The sequence below is a fragment of the Scyliorhinus canicula genome, chromosome 17 (genome assembly GCF_902713615.1).
Source record: "Scyliorhinus canicula chromosome 17, sScyCan1.1, whole genome shotgun sequence".
NCBI classification, from domain to species: domain Eukaryota; kingdom Metazoa; phylum Chordata; class Chondrichthyes; order Carcharhiniformes; family Scyliorhinidae; genus Scyliorhinus; species Scyliorhinus canicula.
The window spans coordinates 129,474,180-129,497,196 of NC_052162.1; the positions used below are offsets into that span (position 1 = coordinate 129,474,180).

The 23,017-nt window shown below is 52.3% G+C and overlaps 1 protein-coding gene across 1 annotated transcript in view; it reads left to right on the forward strand.

The window, feature by feature from the left end:
• nfatc4 (nuclear factor of activated T cells 4) overlaps window positions 1–23,017 on the forward strand; it is a 194,714-nt gene that overhangs the window by 158,082 nt on the left and 13,615 nt on the right. The window contains 3 exon segments of the mRNA XM_038775357.1: window positions 6,776–6,975; window positions 10,126–10,298; window positions 11,858–11,998. Of these exon segments, the coding sequence (XP_038631285.1) occupies window positions 6,776–6,975; window positions 10,126–10,298; window positions 11,858–11,998 (514 nt within the window).

A 23,017-nucleotide genomic window follows, 5' to 3' on the forward strand; every position in this document is an offset into this window, starting at 1 on the left:
GGGTTTGCCCCTGTCCACACTCTTGAGCTCTGGCTTTGTAACTCTGATAAAGTAATAAAACCAAATAAAAAAATAAAATAAAGTTATCAATCAGGGTTACTTGCTGTTTTCTATGTAGACCTTTGGAGAGAGACCCTTTCAGGCATAACCTGAAAATCCCTCTGTCTTGTCAGACTCCGATCCTATCGAAAACTGCCAAAAACTACAGACAGATCTGGCTCCTCCCATTAATTTCATCATCTGCACCCCACTAAGATGTCCCTACGGCCTGCTTAGCTGGGACTGAACACTCCCTCAAATTATCTACACCCCAGGGAACCTCCTTTCTGAAACAAAATTCCATTCACCATCTCTCGGTAAACAACTAAGTGGTTGGAATGAATGATTACCTAACCTTTTACGACACCTTAATTACACCTTTAGCAGAAATATTACCTGTATGCATTTTAAACCAGGGTTGTGAATAATATTGCTGCCAGAAATATAAAATAGAATATATAAAAAACTTGTACATTCATTATTTGAGATGGGAGGGGGTTCCATAATGGAAACATAACTCTGTTGTTATGAAATCATAAATGCCTTAATAAAATGTTTTTAAAATAAAGGCAACATAGCTCTGCACCTCCTATTTCTCTACTCACAGCCTTGTTCCCTTCCCCCACACCCATCTCCCAAAGGTGCTGGCCTCCACACACCCAGCTGAATCCACCCACCTCATTCTGCAGCAGAATCCTGCATCTCAGTGTTATGGGCCAGGGTTTAGAGAACCCCAAAGTGTATCATGGAGTTCACCTGACCCACAACTTTTACTAGATTGTGGTATGGGGAGCACACGGCCCACTCTACAGGGGTGGTACAGCCGAAATGGAAAAGTATTTTTTAAAGCAAAACAATGTTTATTCTATTAACTCAAGTTAACCTCTTTAAAACATACAGTGAACATCTTAGCAACCATTAATTCAAATACAACCCCCAAAGAATACAACACTAAGTAACCCTTTAAGCTTTCCTTTTAAAATCCATAAGACCTAAAACACCTTTAACCAGAAGCACATCAGGTTAAAGTCACTACTGTTATTTGTTTTAAATCACCAGGATCGAGTTACAGTCTTTAGATTACAGAGAGAGACTCTAATACACCTTCTGGCTGTGACTGCAGCTATCCAGCTCTGAAAACGAAACTAAAACCCACCCTGCAGCAAACAGCCTAAAACAAAAGTAAAAAGCTGACAGACAGCCCAGCTCCACCCACTCTCTGACATCACTGCAGTAATAAACACCCATTTCTTAAAGGTACTCTCACTACACATACATACACACCCATTTATAAACACCCATTTCTTAAAGGTACCCTCACATGACATCAGTCACAGTGGGCTTGAATCAGAGTTAGCGATGGGTTTAACCGTCAGGAGATCAACAGTGTATGGAAAGGTATTGACAGGTTAAGTGAGTGGGCAGAAAACTGGCGAATGGAATTCGACGTTGGGAAAACACGAGGTTGTTCATTTTGTAAGAAAGAATAAAAGAAGGTGGATTATTATTTAAGTGAAGAGAGTCTGCAGAAAGCTGAAGCGTGAAGGGACTTGGGGGTCCTCGTTCATGAAACTCAAAGCCAGTATACAGGGCAGCATGGTGGCGGAGTGGGTTAGCCCTGCTGCCTCACGGCGCCGGGTTCGATCCCGGCTCTAGGTCACTGTCCGTGTGGAGTTTGCACATTCTCCCCATGTCTGTGTGGGGTGTTCTGCCCCACAACCCAAAGATGTGCAAGGTAGGTGGATTGGCCACGCTAAATTTGGGGGCAGCATGGTGGTTAGCATAAATGCTTCACAGCTCCAGGGTCCCAGGTTCGATTCCCGGCTTGGGTCACTGTCTGTGTGGAGTCTGCACGTCCTCCCCGTGTGTGCGTGGGTTTCCTCCGGGTGCTCCGGTTTCCTCCCGCAGCCCAAAGATGTGCGGGTTAGGTGGATTGGCCAAGATAAATTGCCCGTAGTGTCCTAAAAAGTAAGGTTAAGGGGGAGGGGGGGGGGGGGGGGGGGGGGTTGTTGGGTTACGGGTATAGGGTGGATGCGTGGGTTTGAGTGGGGTGATCATTGCTCGGCACAACATCGAGGGCCGAAGGGCCTGTTCTGTGCTGTACTGTTCTATGTTCTATGTAAATTGCCCCTTAATTGGAAAAATGAATTGGGTACTCTAAATTTATATTTTTTTAAATGTTTTATTTTAAAAAGCCAGTGTACAAAGTGCAGAAGGCAAATGGAATTCTGGCCTTTATTTTACAGGACTGGAGTATAAAAGTAAAGAGGTGTTGCTGCAAATGTACACGGTAGAGTGAGGTCACAATTAGAATACAGGAAGAAGTCTTACAACACCAGGTTAAAGTCCAACAGATTTGTTTCGAATCACTAGCTTTCGGAGCGCTGCTCCTTCCTCAGGTGATGGGAGCAGCTCTCCGAAAGCATTCCTGAAAGCATTCACCTGAGGAAGGAGCTCCGAAAGCTAATGATGCGAAACAAACCTGTTGGACTTTAACCTGGTGTTGTCAGACTTCTTACTGAGCCCAGCCCAGTCCAACAGCTGGCATCTCCACATCACAATTAGAATAGTGTGTACAGTTTTAGTCCCCAAATAGATATTATCATTGGAGGCAGTACAGAGCAGATTTACTAGGCTGGTGGGACTGCTATATCATTTTTTTATTTTAAAAAATCAATAAATTTAGAGTACCCAATTCATTTTTTCCAATTATGGGGCAATTTAGCGTGGCCAATCCACCTATCCTGCACATCTTTGGGTTGTGGGAGCGAAACCCACGCAAACACGGGGATAAAGTGAAAACTCCACACGGACAGTGACCCAGAGCCGGGATCGAACCTGGGACCTCGGCGCCGTGAGGCAGCAATGAAATGAAAATCGCTTATTGTCGCAAGTAGGCTTCAAATGAAGTTACTGTGAAAAGCCCCTAGTCGCCACATTCCGGCGTCTGTTCGGGGAGGCCGGAACGGGAATTGAACCGTGCTGCTGGCCTGCCTGGGTCTGCTTTCAAAGCCAGCAACTTAGCCCAGTGTGCTAAACCAGCCCCAATGCTAACCACTGCTCCACTGTGCTGCCCTCGGGTCTGCGATATCATAGAACCTACAGCAAGGATACAGGCCCTTCGGTCCAAACTGGCCCATGGTAACCAAAAAGCCTATCTAAGCCAACCCCATTTGGCCCATCTCCCACTAAACCTTTCCTCTCCATGTATCTGTCCAAATGCCTTTTCAATGTTGTCAATGTCCCTGCCTCAACCACTTCCTCCGGCAGCTCATTCCACAGACATATCACCCTCTGTGTAAAAAAACATTGCGTCCTAGGTTCCCATTAATTCTTTCCCCTCGAGAGCGGCATGTGGCGTAGTGGTTAGCACTGGGACTGCGGCGCTGAGGACCCGGGTTCGAATCCCTGGCCTGGGTCACTGTCCGTGTGGGGTTTGCACATTAAAGAACAAAGAAAATTACAGCACAGGAACAGGCCCTTCGGCCCTCCCAGCCGGCGCCGATCCAGATCCTTTATCTAAACCTGTCGCCTATTTTCCAAGGTCTACTTCCCTCTGTTCCCCACCCGTTCATATATCTGTCCACATGCATCTTAAATGATGCTATCGTGCCCGCCTCTACCACCTCCGCTGGCAAACCGTTCCAGGAACCCACCACCCTCTGCGTAAAAAACTTTCCACGCCCATCTTCCTTAAACTTTCCCCCTCTTACCTTGAAATCGTGACCCCTTGTAACTGACACCCCCACTCTTGGGAAAAGCTTGTTGCTATTCACCCTGTCCAGACCTCTCATCATTTTGTATGCCTCAATCAGGCCCCCCCTCAACCTCCGTCTTTCCAACGAAAACAATCCTAATCTATTCAACCTTTCTTCATAGCTAGAACCCTCCATACCAGGCAACATCCTGGTGAACCTCCTCTGCACCCTCTCCAAAGCATCCACATCCTTCTGGTAATGTGGCGACCAGAACTGCACGCAGTATTCCAAATGTCTCCATATCTGCGTGGGTTTCACCCCCACAACCCTAAGATGTACAGGTTAGGTGGATTTGCCACACTAAAATTGCCCCTTAATTGGAAAAAAAAATAATTGGGTACTCTAAATTTATAAAAGAAAAGAAAAAATTATTTCCCCTCTTAAACCTGTGCCCTCTAGACCTCGATTCCCCAACCCTGGGAAAAAGACTGAGTGCATTCACCTTATCCATGCCTCTCATGATATTATACACCTCTATAAGACCACCCCCCCCCCCCCCCCAGTCTCCTACGCTCCAAAGAAAAAGGTCCTGGCCTGTCCAATCTCTCCCTATAACTCAGTCCCTTGCCTGGCAACATCTTTGTAAATCTCTCCTGCGCTCTCTCCAGTTTAATAACATCTTTCCGATAGCAAGGTGACCAAAACTGAACACAATACTCCAGGTGCGGCCTCACCAACGTCCTGTACAACAGCAACATAACTTGCAGTTGTGGGGTACACGGAAGAAGGGATGACGAACATCTCCCTCATCTCCTTTTCCTGTTTCTATAAATGATCCCGATCTTGGGAGTACAGGGGACAGTTTCAAAGCTTACCGATGTCACAAAACCTGGAAGTGTTGGAAACTGTGAGGGAGACGGTGTAAAACTTCAAAGGGACAGAGACAAGTTGGTGAGTGGGCAGACAGGTGGCAGATGAAGTTCAATGTGGAGAAGTGTGAGGTGATGCATTTTGGACAAAGGAACGTGGAAAGACGATAGTAAATAAGGGGTAAAGTTCTTAAAGAGGTGCAGGAGCAGAGCGACCTGGGTGTATCTGAGCAGAGATCATTGAAGGACGTAGGACAGGTGGAGAGAGCAGTTAATAAAGTATACAGTTGATGGAACCATCAATTCACCAGACACGTGTTTCCGATATGAATCTAGGCTTTAATCGACTTACTTCAGAGCCAGCCTGTTACCTGTTGATGGACTCTTAGTGAACTCAGGCTGACCCTGGACAAGGGTATTTATACAGCAGCACTAGGGGGAGGAGTCGTGGGAGGAGCCAAGGGTGGAGCCCAGTATACGTTCCTGAGTACTCCCAGAGCTACTCCCCCTAGTGGTAGGATAGCGCTACGGTGCTTACAAAGACAGTGTGAATTATCATATATACCTCTATATTACATTCACCACAACAGTATCCTGGGATTTATTAACAGGGACATAGAGTACACGAGTAAGGAGGTTATACTGAACTGATAGCAGACACTAGTCAGACCTCAGCTGGAATATTGTGCACAGTTCTGGGGGCCGCACTATAGGAAGGATGTGAACACACTGGAGAGAGAGAGAGAGCGCAGAAGAGGTTTACAAGGATGGTTCCAGGGATGAGAAACTTCAGTTATGGGGATAGATTGGAGAGGTTGGGACTGTTCTCCTTGGAGAGAAGGCGGCCGAGAGGGGGATTTGATAGAGATGTTCCAAATCATATGGGGGGGGGGGGGTCTGGACAGAGTGGACGGGGAGAAACTGTTCCGGCTTCGTGATAGGATCGGGAACGAGAGGGCGCAGATTGGAAGCGATTTGTAAAAGAAGCCAATGTGATTTGAGGAAAACCCTTTTTCACACAGCGAGTGGTTGGGGTCTGGAAGCACTGTCTGGGAGTGTGGTGGAGGCAGATTCAATCGGGGCGTCCGGGAGGGCGATGGACGATTATCTGAATAGAGACAATCTGCATTGGGGGGGGGGGGGGGGGGGGGGGGGGCGGCACTATGTCACATGCTCATTTGTAGAGACGGTGCAGACAGGATGGGCAGAATGTCATCCTCCTGCCCCATGACCGTTCTGTGATTCCTCATCTAATGTCCACTTGCATCATGATTGGGGTTGCTGCTGTTTTGTTTTATAAATTTAGAGTACCCAATTCATTTTTCCCAATGAAGGGGCAATGTAGCGTGGCCAATCCACCTACCCTGCACATCTTTGGGTTGTGGGGGTGAAACCCACGCAGACACGGGGAGAATGTGCAAACTCCACACGGACAGTGACCCGGGGCCGGGATCGAACCTGGGACCTCGGCGCCGTGAGGCAGCAGGGCTAACCACTGCACCACCGTGCTGCCCTGGAGCTGCTGTTTTAACCCACTACAGCAGTTGAATCGATGCGGAATTAAAAGTCTGATGACGACGGCAGAAACCAATTTTGATTTGGTTTTTTAAAAAAACTATTTAGATTTATTGTCACGTGTACTGCGGTACAGTGAAAGTATTGTTCTGCGTACAGTCCAGCCAGATCGTTGCAGACATGATAAATAGGACATTCATAAATACACAATGTAAATACATAGACACTGACACCGGGTGAAGGATATAGGAGTGTAGTGCTACTCAGTAGGGAAGATGTGTGAAGAGATCAGGTCAGTCCATAAGGGGGTCATTGGTAAGAGCGGGGAAGAAGCTGTTTTTGAATCTGTTAGTGCGTGTTCTCAGACTTTTGTTTGGTTCACCAATGTCCTTTATGGATGGGGAAATCTCCCATCCTTACACGGTCTGGCCTACATGTGACTCCAGGTCCCCCCTCCCCCAACACGCCGCAACTGCCCCCTTCTGAAATGGGTCAAATCAAGGGGTTAAATCTGGCCCCAAAGGTCAAAGGTCTACATTGTATAATTGGCAGCTGAGTCCAGAGCTGGACGATGTTCTGTTGAGGGGGGAAGGGGGGGGAAGGGGGACACAGGGGTTTCTGACAGCCAGGTAAATCCGCCGTATCTTCCCACAGCTCCTGGGCTACAGCGAGAAGCCTCTGACACTCCAGATGTTCATTGGCACAGCGGACGATCGCAACCTGCGGCCGCACGCCTTCTACCAGGTCCACCGCATCACCGGCAAGATGGTGGCCACCGCCAGTCAGGAGGCCGTCGTAGGGACCACCAAGGTCCTGGAGGTTTCGCTACTGCCAGAAAACAACATGACGGCAAAGTAATTTCTCAACATGATCGTGCTGCATCTAACCCCGTGCTGTACCTGTCCTGGGAGTGTTTGATGGGGACAGTGTAGAGGGAGCTTTACTCTGTATCTAACCCCGTGCTGTACCTGTCCTGGGAGTATTTGATGGGGACACTGTAGAGGGAGCTTTACTCTGTATCTAACCCCGTGCTGTCCCTGTCCTGGGGGTGTTTGATGGGGACAGTGTAGAGGGAGCTTTACTCTGTATCTAACCCCGTGCTGTACCTGTCCTGGGAGTGTTTGATGGGGACAGTGTAGAGGGAGCTGTACTCTGTATCTAACACCGTGCTGTACCTGTCCTGGGAGTGTTTGATGGGGACAGTGCAGAGGGAGCTTTACTCTGTATCTAACCCCGTGCTGTACCTGTCCTGGGAGTGTTTGATGGGGACAGTGTAGAGGGAGCTTTACTCTGTATCTAACCCCGTGCTGTACCTGTCCTGGGAGTGTTTGATGGGGACAGTGTAGAGGGAGCTTTACTCTGTATCTAACCCCGTGCTGTACCTGTCCTGGGAGTATTTGATGGGGACACTGTAGAGGGAGCTTTACTCTGTATCTAACCCCGTGCTGTCCCTGTCCTGGGAGTGTTTGATGGGGACAGTGTAGAGGGAGCTTTACTCTGTATCTAACCCCGTGCTGTACCTGTCCTGGGAGTGTTTGATGGGGACAGTGTAGAGGGGGCTTTACTCTGTATCTAACCCCGTGCTGTACCTGTCCTGGGAGTGTTTGATGGGGACAGTGTAGAGGGAGCTTTACTCTGTATCTAACCCCGTGCTGTACCTGTCCTGGGAGTGTTTGATGGGGACAGAGTAGAGGGAGCTTTACTCTGTATCTAACCCTGTGCTGTACCTGTCCTGGGAGTGTTTGATGGGGACAGTGTAGAGGGAGCTTTACTCTGTATCTAACCCCATGCTGTACCTGTCCTGGGAGTGTTTGATGGGGACAGTGTAGAGGCAGCTTTACTCTGTATCTAACCCCGTGCTGTACCTGACCTGGGAGTGTGTGATGGGGACAGTGTAGAGGGAGCTTTACTCTGTATCTAAACCCGTGCTGTACCTGTCCTGGGAATGTGTGATGGGGACAGTGTAGAGGGAGCTTTACTCTGTATCTAACCCCGTGCTGTACCTGTCCTGGGAATGTGTGATGGAGACAGTGTCGAGGGAGCTGTACTCTGTATCTAATCCCGTTCTGTACCTGCCCTGGGAGTGTTTGATGGGGACAGTGTGGAGGGAGCTTTACTCTGTATCTAACCCCGTGCTGTCCCTGTCCTGGGAGTGTTTGATGGGGACAGTGTAAAGGGAGCTCTACTCTGTATCTAACCCCGTGCTGTACCTGTCCTGGAAGTGTTTGATGGGGACAGAGTAGAGGGAACTTTACTCTGTATCTAACCCCGTGCTGTACCTGTCCTGGGAGTGTTTGATGGGGACAGTGTAGAAGGAGCTTTACTCTGCATCTAACCCCGTGCTGTACCTGTCCTGGGAGTGTTTGATGGGGACAATGTAGTGGGAGCTTTACTCTGTATCTAACCCCGTGCTGTACCTGTCCTGGGAATGTGTGATGGAGACAGTGTAGAGGGAGCTTTACTCTGTATCTAACCCCGTGCTGTAACTGTCCTGGGAGTGTTTGATGGGGACAGTGTAGAGGGAGCTTTACTCTGTATCTAACCCCGTGCTGTACCTGTCCTGGGAGTGTTTGATGGGGACAGTGTAGAGGGAGCTTTACTCTGTATCTAACCCCGTGCTGTACCTGTCCTGGGAGTGTTTGATGGGGACAGTGCAGAGGGAGCTTTACTCTGCATCTAACCCCGTGCTGTACCTGTCCTGGGAATGTGTGATGGGGACAGTGTAGAGGGAGCTTTACTCTGTATGTAACCCCGTGCTGTACCTGTCCTGGGAGTGTTTGATGGGGACAGTGTAGAGGGAGCTGTACTCTGTATCTAATCCCGTGCTGTACCTGACCTGGGAGTGTTTGATGGGGACAGTGTGGAGGGAGCTTTACTCTGTATCTAACCCCGTGCTGTCCCTGTCCTGGGAGTGTTTGATGGGGACAGTGTAGAGGGAGCTCTACTCTGTATCTAACCCCGTGCTGTACCTGTCCTGGAAGTGTTTGATGGGGACAGAGTAGAGGGAGCTTTACTCTGTATCTAACCCCGTGCTGTACCTGTCCTGGGAGTGTTTGATGGGGACAGTGTAGAAGGAGCTTTACCCTGCATCTAACCCCGTGCTGTACCTGTCCTGGGAGTGTTTGATGGGGACAGTGTAGTGGGAGCTTTACTCTGTATCTAACCCCGTGCTGTACCTGTCCTGGGAGTGTTTGATGGGTACAGTGTAGAAGGAGCTTTACTCGGCATCTAACCCCGTGCTGTACCTGTCCTGGGAGTGTTTGATGGGGACAGTGTAGAGGGAGCTTTACTCTGTATCTAACCCCGTGCTGTACCTGTCCTGGGAGTGTTTCATGGGGACAGTGTAGAGGGAGCTTTACTCTGTATCTAACCCCGTGCTGTACCTGTCCTGGGAGTGTTTGATGGGGACAGTGTAGAGGGAGCTTTACTCTCTATCCAACCCCGTGTTGTACCTGTCCTGGGAGTGTTTGATGGGGACAGTGTAGAGGGAGCTTTACTCTGTATCTAACCCCTTGCTGTACCTGTCCTGGGAGTGTTTGATGGGGACAGTGTAGAGGGAGCTTTCCTCTATTTCTAACCCCGTGCTGTCCCTGTCCTGGGAGTGTTTGATGGGGACAGTGTAGTGGGAGCTTTACTCTGTATCTGACCCCGTGCTGCACCTGTCCTGGGAGTGTTTGATGGGGACAGTGTAGAGGGAGCTTTACTCTGTATCTAACCCCGTGCTGTACCTGTCCTGGGAGTGTTTGATGGGGACAGTGTAGAGGGAGCTTTACTCTGTATCTAACCCCGTGCTGTACCTGCCCTGGGAGTGTTTGATGGGGACAGTGCAGAGGGAGCTTTACTCTGTATCTAACCCCGTGCTGTCCCTGTCCTGGGAGTGTTTGATGGGGACAGTGTAGAGGGAGCTTTACTCTGTATCTAACCCCGTGCTGTACCTGTCCTGGGAATGTGTGATGGAGACAATGTGTATATCTCTGGATGTAATTCCCCTCTTTTGCCTGCAGTATCGATTGTGCCGGAATCCTGAAACTTCGGAATTCCGACATTGAGTTGCGGAAAGGGGAAACGGACGTCGGGAGGAAGAACACGCGAGTGAAGCTGGTCTTCCGTGTTCACGTCCCGCAGCCCAATGGGAAGGTTGTTTCTCTCCAGGCGGCCTCGGTGCCCATCGAATGCTGTAAGTGTTGCTTCGACCTGATGCATGCGTTGATCTCCCCGGCTAGACACTTCCCAGAAACACAGCAAGAGGCAGAGTGTTGAGGACCAACATTGTCGTAGCCTGGCGGCCATGCTGACCCCTGCCCTCTTGAGGTGGAAAGGTCAAGCACCATGCAACTGACACAACGTCAAGCAGAGGATGAGGGCATATGCATGAAATAACCTTCACTCACACAAGTGCCAGGCAGTGACCTTCTCCGACAAGAGCGGATTGAACCATCACCCGTGGACAGTCAAAGGTATTACCGTCGCTGAATCCGCCACAGTCAACCTCCTGGGGGTGTTACCATTGATCAGAAACTGAACCGGACCCAGCCATATATATACTGTGGCTACCAGAGCAGGTCAGAGGCTGGGAATCCTGCGGAGAGTAACTCACCTGACTCCCCCCCCCCCCCCCCCCCCCCCCCCCTCCCTGCCAAAGCCAGTCCACCACCAACAAGGCACAAAGTCAGGAGTGATAATAATAATCTTTATTGTCACAAGTCGGTTCATATTAACTCTGCAATGAAGTTACTGTGAGAATCCCCCAGTCGCCGCATTCCGGAGCCTGTCCGGGTCACAGAGGGAGAATTCAGAATGTCCAATTCACCCAACAGCACGTCTTTCGGGATTTGTGGGAGGAAACCGGAGCACCCGGAGGAAACCCACGCAGACACGGGGAGAACGTGCAGACTCCGCACAGACAGTGACCCAAGCCGGGAATCGAACCTGGGACCCTGGCGCTGTGAAGCAACAGTGCTAACCACTGTGTTGCCGTGCTTTGTTTTATTCATTCACCAGATGTGGGTGCCGTTGGCCGGGCCCAGCATTTGCTGCCCGTCCCTAATTGCCCCTTGAGGAGGTGGTGGGTGAGCCGCCATCTTGAACAGGCTGCAGTCCCTGTGTGGTGTGGGTAACACCCACAGTGCTGTCAGGGAGGGAGGGCCAGGATTGTGACCCAGCGACAGTGAAGGAACGGCCGATATATTTCCCAGTCAGGATGGTGAGTGTGGGGCTCGGAGGGAGGGGAACTTGCAGGTGGTGGAGTTCCCCATGTGTCTGCTGCCCCCTTGTCCTTCTAGATGGTAGAGGTGGTGGGTTTGGAAGGTGCTGTCGAAGGAGCCTTGGTGAGTGGCTGCGGTGCATCTTGTAGATGGTACACACACTGCTGCCGCTGTGCGTCGGTGGTGGAGGGAGTGAATGTTTGTGGATGGGGAGCCGATCAAAGCGGGGCTGCTTTGGCCTGGATGGTGTCGAGCTTCTCGAGTGTTGTCAGAGCCGCACTCACCCAGGCAAGTGGAGATTGAAACACCCTCACAATTCTGTCCAGACATCTCACGATTTTGAACACCTCTATCAAACCTCCTCCGGTTTTTTAACTGCACTTGCTGCCTGTCAGCCCATTTAGCAGTCTGACTCTTCGCTCCTGAGGTTTGTCATAATTCTCCCCCCCCCCACCACCCACCCCTGGCCCCACTGCCACCATGTAATGTTTGTGTCTTCCTCACTCTCTTCTCTCTGTCCTTCCTCCCGCAGCCCAGCGGTCCGCTCACGAGCTGCCACAGGTGGAGAGCTACAATATCACCACGTGCCCTGTCACTGGGGGAGAGGAGCTGCTCCTCACCGGCTGCAATTTCCTTCCGGAGTCAAAGGTCATTTTCATCGAGAAAGGTCCAGGTAACGGTCATGCGTGGCCTTGTCCTCCCGTTGGTGGAGCTTGGTTTTCACCTCACCCTGTGTCTCAGCGCTGTGGAACTCTTCCTTCCTCCTCCTCCTCCCTTAGCCTCTTGTGCCTCAGTCTCCTCTGCCTCAGCCTGCCGTCCCTCACCCTTTCCTCCCTCAGTCTCCTCTCTCTCAGGCTTCCCTCTCTCACTCCTTCCTCCCTCAGCCTCCCTTCCTATCTCTCCCCTCTCTCCTGTCCCTCACTCTCCTCTCCCTCAGCCTCTCCTCCCTCAATCTCCCCTCCCTCAGGCCTCCCCTGCCTCACTCTCCTCTCCCTCAGCCTCTCCTCCCTCAGGCCTCCCCTGCCTCACTCTCCTCTTCCTCAGCCTCTCCTCCCTCAATCTCCCCTCCCTCAGGCCTCCCCTGCCTCACTCTCCTCTTCCTCAGCCTCTCCTCCCTCAATCTCCCCTCCCTCAGGCCTCCCCTGCCTCACTCTCCTCTCCCTCAGCCTCTCCTCCCTCAACCTCCCCTCCCTCAGGCCTCCCCTGCCTCACTCTCCTCTCCCTCAGCCTCTCCTCCCTCAATCTCCCCTCCCTCAGGCCTCCCCTGCTTCACTCTCCTCTCCCTCAGTCTCCCTTCCCTCGCTCTCCCCTCCCTCAGGCCTACCCTGCCTCACTCTCCTCTCCCTTGGTCTCTCCTCCCTCAATCTCCCCTCCCTCGGCACCTCCTCCCTCAGGCTCCACTCCCTCCATTTCCCTTCTCTCCACCTCTCTCCCCTCCCTACTTCCCCTCACTTGAGCCCCCCGGTGTCAGCCTCCCTTCCCTCATCCCCCCCTCCCTCAGCCTCCCCTCCCCCTGCCGCCCCTCCCCTCGATGAAACTTTAACCTTAAAGCCAGCCTCTGCTATTAATGTTGCCGAATACATGGTGGGGTGTACACTGGGCTTGTTTTCAATTCATTTACGGGATGTGGGCCGTCGCTGTCCGGGCCCAGTATTTGCTGCCCGTCCCTAATTGCCCCTTGAGAAGGTGGTGGGTGAGCCGCCATCTTGAACCGGCTGCAGTCCCTGTGTGGTGTGGGTAACACCCACAGTGCTGTCAGGGAGGGAGGGCCAGGATTGTGACCCAGCGACAGTGAAGGAACGGCCGATATATTTCCCAGTCAGGATGGTGAGTGTGGGGCTCGGAGGGGGGGAACTTGCAGGTGGTGGAGTTCCCCATGTGTCTGCTGCCCCCTTGTCCTTCTAGATGGTAGAGGTGGTGGGTTTGGAAGATGCTGTGGAAGGAGCCTTGGTGAGTGGCTGCGGTGCATCTTGTAGATGGTACACACACTGCTGCCGCTGTGCGTCGGTGGTGGAGGGAGTGAATGTTTGTGGATGGGGTGCCGATCAAAGCGGGGCTGCTTTGTCCTGGATGGTGTCGAGCTTCTCAAATGTAGTTTGCATTAACCGAGCACCCTCACACATGATATATTGTCCCAGGGGATCTCCAACGTGAGGGTGTGAGGCCCATCGGCTGATATTGGGACAGGCAGCCACCAGATCGGTCAAAGAGACTGGTTTTCATCGAAGAGGATCCGTGGGAAGTTGGTGGCACAGTGGTAAGCACTGCTGCCTCACAGCTCCAGGGACCCGGGTTCAATTCCAGCCTGGGGTGGCTGTGCGGAGTCTGCATGTTCTCCCCGTGTCTGCGTGGGTTTCCTCCGGGTGCTCCGGTTTCCTCCCACAGTCCAAAGATGTGCAGGTTGGGTGGGAGTATGAGGTTCGGGTAGGGGAGTGGGCCGAGGTAGGGTGTGACAAAGGGTCATCTGGACTCGAAACGTGAGCTCCAATTCTCCCCCTACAGATGCTGCCAGACCTGCTGAGATTTCCCAGCGTTTTCTCTTTGGGGCTCTTTCAGAGGTTCAGTGCAGACTCGATAGGCCGAATGGCCTCCTTCTGCATGGCAGCGACTCTATGTCAGACAAGAGACAGTGAGGCGGAGAGGGAGGTTTAGGGGAAGGAATTCCAGAGCTGGGGGGCCCCACGCAGTTGTTGTTGGTGGGGCGATTGGAAACAGAGTGGGGAGATGGTTGCTCAAGGGGCTGGGATTGGAGGAGCTCGGAGGGTGGAGAAGATTAAAGAGATGGGAAGTAGGCGAGGCTCTGGACGGATTCAAGAGGAAAAAAAAGGTTAAAGATTTTAAAACGCAGGGGTCACCAGAGAGGGGAGACGGCCAGCGAGCGAGAGGGTAAGGGGGCGGCAAAGGAGGGCCTATCTGGAGTTTGGGGACCAGTGCTTTGGCCGGGTCGACGGCTGCAAAGAGGGGACTGGGGATGCACAGTATCGACATTTCATGGGTATCGATGATTATGCCTCAAACCCATTCTGAGTGGCTCAGCCGCATCTCTTTCCTCCCGCAGAAGGTCGGCCACAGTGGGAGGTCGAGGCCAGGGTGGACAGGACAAAGAGCACGGAGGTGAGAGCCGGCGGCAGCAGCACTAATCCCCATCACAGATGCCATATCCACCAACGACTGCAGGGGGCAGTCCAGCACGCAGTCAGCAGAATGCGAGAAACATTTGTAAAGAGGCCAGCTCACCAAGTCAGCCTCCCCCCCACCCCGCACCACCGCACATTCGACATAAGAGAATCCTCATCCGATAAACCACACTTACTCCCGGGTATCTGTTATTCTATATATAAACCACCCAAACCCCTCGATTAGATTCCAGTCTGTAACTCACTCCCTGGTATCTGTTATTCTATATATAAACCACCCAAACCCCTCGATTAGATTCCAGTCTGTAACTCACTCCCGGGTATCTGTTATTCTATATATAAACCACCCAAACCCCTCGATTAGATTCCAGTCTGTAACTCACTCCCTGGTATCTGTTATTCTATATATAAACCACCCAAACCCCTCGATTAGATTCCAGTCTGTAACTCACTCCCGGGTATCTGTTAATCTATATATAAACCACCCAAACCCCTCGATTAGATTCCAGTCTGTAACTCACTCCCGGGTATCTGTTATTCTATATATAAACCACTCAAACCCCTCGATTAGATTCCAGTCTGTAACTCATTCACGGGTATCTGTTATTCTATATATAAACCACCCAAACCCCTCGATTAGATTCCAGTCTGTAACTTACTCCCGGGTATCTGTTATTCTATATATAAACCACCCAAACCCCTCGATTAGATTCCAGTCTGTAACTCACTCCCGGGTATCTGTTATTCTATATATAAACCACCCAAACCCCTCGATTAGATTCCAGTCTGTAACTCACTCCCGGGTATCTGTTATTCTATATATAAACCACACAAACCCCTCGATTAGATTCCAGTCTGTAACTCACTCCCGGGTATCTGTTATTCTATATATAAACCACCCAAACCCGTCGATTAGATTCCAGTCTGTAACTCACTCCCGGGTATCTGTTATTCTGTATATAAACCACCCGAACCACTCTATTAGATTCCATTCTGTAACTCACTCCCAGGTATCTGTTACTCTATATATAAACCACCCAAACCCCTCGATTAGATTCCAGTCTGTAACTCACTCCCGGGTATCTGTTATTCTATATATAAACCACCCAAACCCCTCGATTAGATTCCAGTCTGTAACTCACTCCCGGGTACCTGTTATTCTATATATAAACCACCCAAACCTCTCGATTAGATTCCGTCTGTAACTCACTCCCGGGTATCTGTTATTCTATATATAAACCACCCAAACCCCTCGATTAGATTCCAGTCTGTAACTCACTCCCGGGTATCTGTTATTCTATATATAAACCACCCAAACCCGTCGATTAGATTCCAGTCTGTAACTCACTACCGGGTATCTGTTATTCTATATATAAACCACCCAAACCCCTCGATTAGATTCCAGTCTGTAACTCACTCCCGGGTATCTGTTATTGTATATATAAACCACCCAAACCCCTCGATTAGATTCCAGTCTGTAACTCACTCCCGGGTATCTGTTATTCTATATATAAACCACCCAAACCCCTCGATTAGATTCCAGTCTGTAACTCACTCCCGGGTATCTGTTATTCTATATATAAACCACCCAAACCCCACGATTAGATTCCAGTCTGTAACTCACTCCCGGGTATCTGTTATTCTATATATAAACCACCCAAACCCCTCGATTAGATTCCAGTCTGTAACTCACTCCCGGGTATCTGTTATTCTATATATAAACCACCCAAACCCCTCGATTAGATTCCAGTCTGTAACTCACTCCCGGGTATCTGTTATTCTATATATAAACCACCCAAACCCCTCGATTAGATTCCAGTCTGTAACTCACTCCCGGGTATCTGTTATTCTATATATAAACCACCCAAACCCCTCGATTAGATTCCAGTCTGTAACTCATACCCAGCTATCTGTAACTGTATCTCCCGGTGTGATCTGTGCTCTCAGTCTGTTTACTGAGCTCTCTGTAGTTTCTCTCACTCTATCCTACCATTCTGTGCAGTCCCTGATCGTGGCCGAGGTGCCCCCGTATCGCAACCGGACCCTCAGCAGAGCTGCCCCGGTCCTTTTCCTGGTCTGCAATGGCAAGAGGAAACGCAGTCCGTGCCAGGCCTTCCAGTATCTGCCTGGTGAGTGCCCACCATCGACCACCATTCACGTGGACTGCTGCTGACCGTCAGGCTGACTTCACATTGGCGCCATGCCCACTTACTCATCTCGCCGGCTGAGCCAGGCCACACTTCCACCTCCTCTCTCACACTCACACAGAGGGAGGGGAGGCAGAGGGAGGGGAGGCAGAGGGAGGGGAGGCAGAGGGACCGGAGGCCGAGGGAGGGAGGGGAAGCGGAGGGAGGGGAGGCAGAGGGAAGGGGAGGCAGAGGGAAGGGGAGGCAGAGGGAAGGGAGGCAGAGGGACCGGAGGCAGAGGGAGGGAGGGGAAGCGGAGGGAGGGGAGGCAGAGGGAAGGGGAGGCAGAGGGAAGGGGAGGCAGAGGGAAGGGAGGCAGAGGGAAGGGAGGCAGAGGAAGGGAGGCAGAGGGAAGGGAGGCAGAGGGAGGGTGAGGGAAGGGAGGCAGAGGGAGGGAGGGGAAGCAGAGGGAAGGGAGGCAGAGGGAAGGGAGGCAGAGGGAGGGTGAGGGAAGGGGGGCAGAGGGAGGGAGGGGAGGCAGAGAGAGGGAGGGGAGGCAGAGAGAGGGAGGGGAGGCGGAGGGTGAGGGAGGGTGAGGGAGGGGAGTCTGGGGGGAGGGAGAGACTGGGTGAAGGAAGGCTGATGGAGGGGAGGCTGATGGAGGGGAGGCTGAGGGAGGGGAGGCTGAGAGAAGTCTGGGGGGAGGGAGAGTCTGAGGGAGGGGAGACCTGAGGGAGGGGAGACCTGAGGGAGGAGAGACCTGAGGGAGGGGAGGCAAAGGGATGGAAGGGAGAAGGATGGGAAGCAGGGGGATGGGAGACCTGAGGGAGAGGAGGGCTGAGGGAAGAGGAGGGCTGAGGGAGAGGAGGGCTGAGGGAGAGGAGGGCTGAGGGAGAGGAGGGCTGAGGGAGGGGAGACCTGAGGGAGGGGAGACCTGAGGGAGGGGAGACCTGAGGGAGGGGAGACCTGAGGGATGGGAGACCTGAGGGAGGGGAGACCTGAGAGAGTGGAGGCAGAGGGATGGAAGGGAGAGGGATGGGAAGCAGGGGGATGGGAGGCTGAGGGAGGGGAGGCAGAGGGATGGAAGGGAGAGGGATGGGAATCAGGGGGGGTGGGAGGCTGAGGGATGGGAAGCAGGGGAATGGGAGGCTGAGGGAGGGGAGGCTGGGTAAGGGGAATGACCGGGTCGCCCTGTATCTCTGCACAGGATGTGGAGCGCCGTCGGCTCGGCACAGAATTCCTTGCCCATCCATAATTGCCTCATAAGTGGTGGTAGTGATCTCTCGCCTCCCTCACTCCCTGCCCCCACTCAGCATTCACCAAAGAGAAAGACTTGGTGGATGATGAGTCTGGGGAAGGGCGTGTAGGTCTGGGTCACATTGAGATCATAAAGGAGGAAGTATTTAGGGGTCTTGAAAAACATTCAGGTAGACGAGTCCCCAGGGCCTGATGGGATATATCCCAGAATACTGAGAGAGGCAAAGGAGGAAATTGCTGGGGCCTTGAGATAAATCTTTGTTTCCTCACTGGCTAGAGAGGAGGGCCCAGAGGATTGGAGAATAGACAATGGTGTTCCTTTGTTTAAGAAGGGTAGCAAGGATAATCCAGGAAATTACAGGCCGGTGAGCCTATTGGAGTGAATTATTCAAGACAGGAATTACTCCCGTTTGGAAGCAAGTGGACATATTAGCGAGAGGCAGCACGGTTTTGTGAACGGGAGGTTGTGTCTCCCTAACGTGATTGCGCTTTTCGAGGAAGTGACGAAGATGATTGATGAAGGTGGGGCAGTGGATGTTGTCTACATGGACTTCAGTAAGGCCTATGACCTGGGTCCCTCATGGTAGACTGGTACAGAAGGTGAAGTTGCACAGGATCAGAGGTGAGATAGATACAGAACGGCTCGGTCACAGGGGGCAGCAGTGGAAGGGTGTGTTTCCCATCTCTCAGACTCCCCTCCCTCAGCCTCCCTCCCTCAGTCTTCTCTCCCTCAGTTCCCCCTCCCTGACTCTCCCATGTCGCACAGTTCCTCCCCCTTACCTTCCCAACCCTCGGCCTCCCCTTCCCCAGCCTCCCCTCCTTCAGTCTCCCCTCCCTCTGACTCCCATCCCTCTGCCTCCCCTCCTTCAGTCACCCCTCCCTCAGGTCTCCGCTCCCTCAGCCTTCCTTCCCGAATCTCCCTTCCCCCAGCCTCACCTCCCTCAGCCTCCCATCTCTCTGCCTTCCATCCGTCTGCCTCCCCTCCCTCGGCAGCCCCTCCCTCAGCATCCCTACCCTCAGCCTCCCTCCCCCCTCCCCCCTCAGCCCCTCTCCCCCAGCCTCCTCTCTCGGTCTCCCCTACTCAGCCTCCCCACCCTCAGTCTCCCCTCCCCTCAGGTCTCCCCTCCCCCAGTCTCCGCTCCCTCAGCCTCCCCTCAGGCCTTCCCTCCTTCAGTCTCCCCTCTCCTAAAGTGTGGTCATGGGGTACACTGGGTTTTTATTCAGTCACAGGATGAGGGTGTCGCTGGCTGACATAGCGTGATGGCAGAATGAAGGCACGGTGGTTAGCACTGCTGCCTCACAGCACCAGGGACCCCAGGTTCAATTCCGGCCTTGGGTGACTGTGTGGCGTTTGCACCTTCTCCCCGTGTCTGCGTGGGTTTCCTCCAGGTGCTCCGGTTTCCTCCCACAGTCCAAAGATGTGCAGGTTAGGTGGATTGGCCGTGATAAATTGTCCTTAGTGTCCAAAAAGGTTAGGATGGGCTACTGGGTTGTGAGGATAGGTTGGAAATGTGGGCTTAAGTAGGGTGCCCTTTCAAGGGTTGGTGCAGACTCGAGGGGCCGAATGGCCTCCTGCACTGTAGCGATTCTATGATGATTCTGTTCCTTGATGGTGGTAATGATCAGGTCTGTCTGTCACCGAGGTTTGTGGAGAGATCAGTTCAGTGCATAAGAGGGTTATTCAGGAGTCTGGTGACAGTGGGGAAGAAGCTGTTTTTGAATCTGTTCGTGCGTGTTCTCAGACTTCTGTATCTCCTGCCCGATGGAAGGAGTTGGAAGAGAGAATAAGGGTAGCATGGTGGTTAGCACAATTGCTTCACAGCTCCAGGTTCGATTCGCGGCTTGGGTCACTGTCTGTGCGGAGTCTGCACGTTCGCCCCGTGTCTGCGTGGATTTCCTCCGGGTGCTCCGGTTTCCTCCCACAGTCCAAAGACATGCAGGTTAGGTGGATTGGCCATGATAAATTGCCTCTTAGTGTCCAAAATTGCCCTTAGTGTTGGGTGGGGTTACTGGGTTGTGGGGGGGGTGGGCTTGGGTAGGGTTCTCTTTCCAAGAGCCGGTGCAGACTCGATGGGCCGAGTGGCCTCCTTCTGCACTGTAAATCCTATGTCTATAACTGGGGTGGGAGGGGTCTTTGGTGATGCTGCCCGCTTTCCCCAGGCAGCGAGAGGTGTAGATGGAGTCAATACGGTTCAGTTCCCTCCCACTAATATGTCCCATGACTTGTTTATCCAACACTAGCCACCATTGTTATGGACCAGGGTTTAGAAAACTACAAAGTATATCATGGAGATCACCTGACCTACAACTGTTTCTCCATTTTGGTTCCGATGGGCACAAGGACCCGCCTTTCAGATGTTATTCAACAAAGGCCTTAGGCGCTTTTAATCAAAAAACAATCTTTATTCTACGAATTTAGTTAACATTTGTATAAACACACACAGTAAGAATATTTATCAACTATAAACATAAAGACCCCACACAGCTACAGTACTCCATATATAACCCTTAATGAATTCACTTTACTGTTTCAATCAAGTAACAACATCCATGAAAGAAAAAACCCTTTTACCAAAACAGTAGGTTTGAATTCCTTCCAGAAAACAGTTATTACTTTGAAGTTATCAAGTGATCTGGAGACACCTTTTGACAGACAGAGAGAGGGAGACAAGACAGCTTCCAAAAGTAAAACGAAAGTACAACTCAGAGCCACAGCCCAGCTCCACCCACACAATGACATCACTGAAGCCATTTGATGACACAAAGCATTTCTTAAAGGGACACTCCCATGACACATCCCTCATAAATTATCTACACGCCAGGAAACCTTAGTGTCCAAAAGGTTAGGTGGGGTTACTGGGTTATGGGGATAGGGTGTAGCCGTGGGCTTCAGTAGGGTGCTCCTTCCAAGGGCCGGTGCAGATTCGTTGGGCCGAATGGCAGCCTCCTGCACTGTAAATTGTATGATTATATAACGCAGAGTGTCAGTGCTGGAGTACGGTTCTACAGTCTCTGAACCAGGGACTCCAACTTACAGTCTCCGGCTTGTCGAGCGTGAGCGTCGCTGTGACACACAGAGCTGACGGAAAGCAAAGCTGATAAATAATTACCGGTGTCTAACCACCCGTTTTTCTCTTCATTCTGCTTCTAGTTCCCATCAAAGAAGAACCCCACACAGCCTTTGAGTTAGGCCTCACCTCTCCCCTCCGTTCCCCTGTCGAATACCCGCTACCCGCCTCGACCTCTGACCAGGGGCCTACTACGTCGTCGCTGGCGACGGCGTCGCCGTCCATCTCCCTCTCCAACCCGGCGTGCCCCGGGTCCCAGCCCTTCGGCAGAGCCAGCCCTTTCGCGCCTCACGGGTTCCTGATCCGCGCAGGCTGGAACGAGCCCTGCGCGCCCATACCTCCCGGATTCGCGCCCACGTTGACCCGTACCGAGCCCGGCCGACCTTTGAGCCGGTGTGACGATGGGCGACCCTTGACCCAGTCCTTGGCCCAACCCTTCAGTCCGTCCATCCCGTGCTACCCCAGCACCCAAGCCAATCGCGGCCACCCCTTGGCCCAGCGCAACCACAGCTACCCTTTGACACAAGCAGACCGTGGCCAACCTTTGGCCCATCCCCCACTGGGGCCCTCCTGCTCCTATTCGCCACCCCATTGGGCATTGCCCTGCTCGGCAACCGGCCCCTACTGCCCAGGCCCGGGAGATCACTTCGGCCTCCCCGGATCACCACCTCGCCGCTCCAATCCCAGCGTCGCCACCCAGGGTCAGGCCCCAGCTTACAGCCCGTGTGCCTTCCAGGACGAGGGTCATGGGCTGAGCGCGCAAAAGGTCGCACCTCCCCACAATTCCTCACCTCCGACCCTTTTGGACGCGACGGAGGGCAGTCCATTCCCAGAATCGGAGTCTCGGGAGATCGAACGGGGTGGTGAGAGTGGCAAGGGGCCAACAGGAGTCGCGTCGGAGAAGCCAAAACCATCGGAGGCGGAAACCGAGTCAGACGTTCTGGATTGCGAGGTGCCGTTCCGGACCATATCCATCCAGGGCATCACATTGGATGACGGTAAGAACCAATGGCGTAAGGCCCCTTTAGATCCTCAGTGGCCAGGGACAACAGGCAAAACATTGACCTTTCACCTCTGGGAACTCATGGTCACCAAACAGATTGTTGAATGAAAGTCTGCGAATCAGAGGCATTGAGTGAGGCCACAACTGTCCTGGGAGTGTTTGATGGGGACAGTGTAGAGGGAGCCTTACTCTGTATCTAACCCCGTGCTGTACCTGTCCTGGGAGTGTTTGATGGGGACAGTGTAGAGGGAACTTAACTCTGTATCTAACCCCGTGCTGTACCTGTCCTGGGAGTGTTTGATGGGGACAGTGTAGAGGGAGCTTTACTCTGTATCTAACCCCGTGCTGTACCTGTCCTGGGAGTATTTGATGGGGACAGTGTAGAGGGAGCTTTACTCTGCATCTAACCCCGTGCTGTACCTGTCCTGGGAGTGTTTGATGGGGACAGTGTAGAGGGAGCTTTACTCTGCATCTAACCCCGTGCTGTACCTGTCCTGGGAGTGTTTGATGGGGACAGTGTAGAGGGAGCTTTACTCTGTATCTAACCCCGTGCTGAACCTGTCCTGGGAGTGTTTGATGGGGACAGTGTAGAGGGAGCTTTACTCTGTATCTAACCCCGTGCTGTACCTGTCCTGGGAGTGTTTGATGGGGACAGTGTAGAGGGAGCTTTACTCTGTATCTAACCCCGTGCTGTACCTGTCCTGGGAGTGTTTGATGGGGACAGTGTAGAGGGAGCTTTACTCTGTATCTAACCCCGTGCTGTACCTGTCCTGGGAGTGTTTGATGGGGACAGTGTAGAGGGAGCTTTACTCTGTATCTAACCCCGTGCTGTACCTGCCCTGGGAGTGTTTGATGGGGACAGTGTAGAGGGAGCTTTACTCTGTATCTAACCCCGTGCTGTACCTGTCCTGGGAGTGTTTGATGGGGACAGTGTAGAGGAACTTTACTCTGTATCTAACCCCGTGCTGTACCTGTCCTGGGAGTGTTTGATGGGGTCAGTGTAGAGGGAGCTTTACTCTGTATCTAACCCCGTGCTGTACCTGTCCTGGGAGTGTTTGATGGGGACAGTGTAGAGGGAGCTTTACTCTGTATCTAACCCCG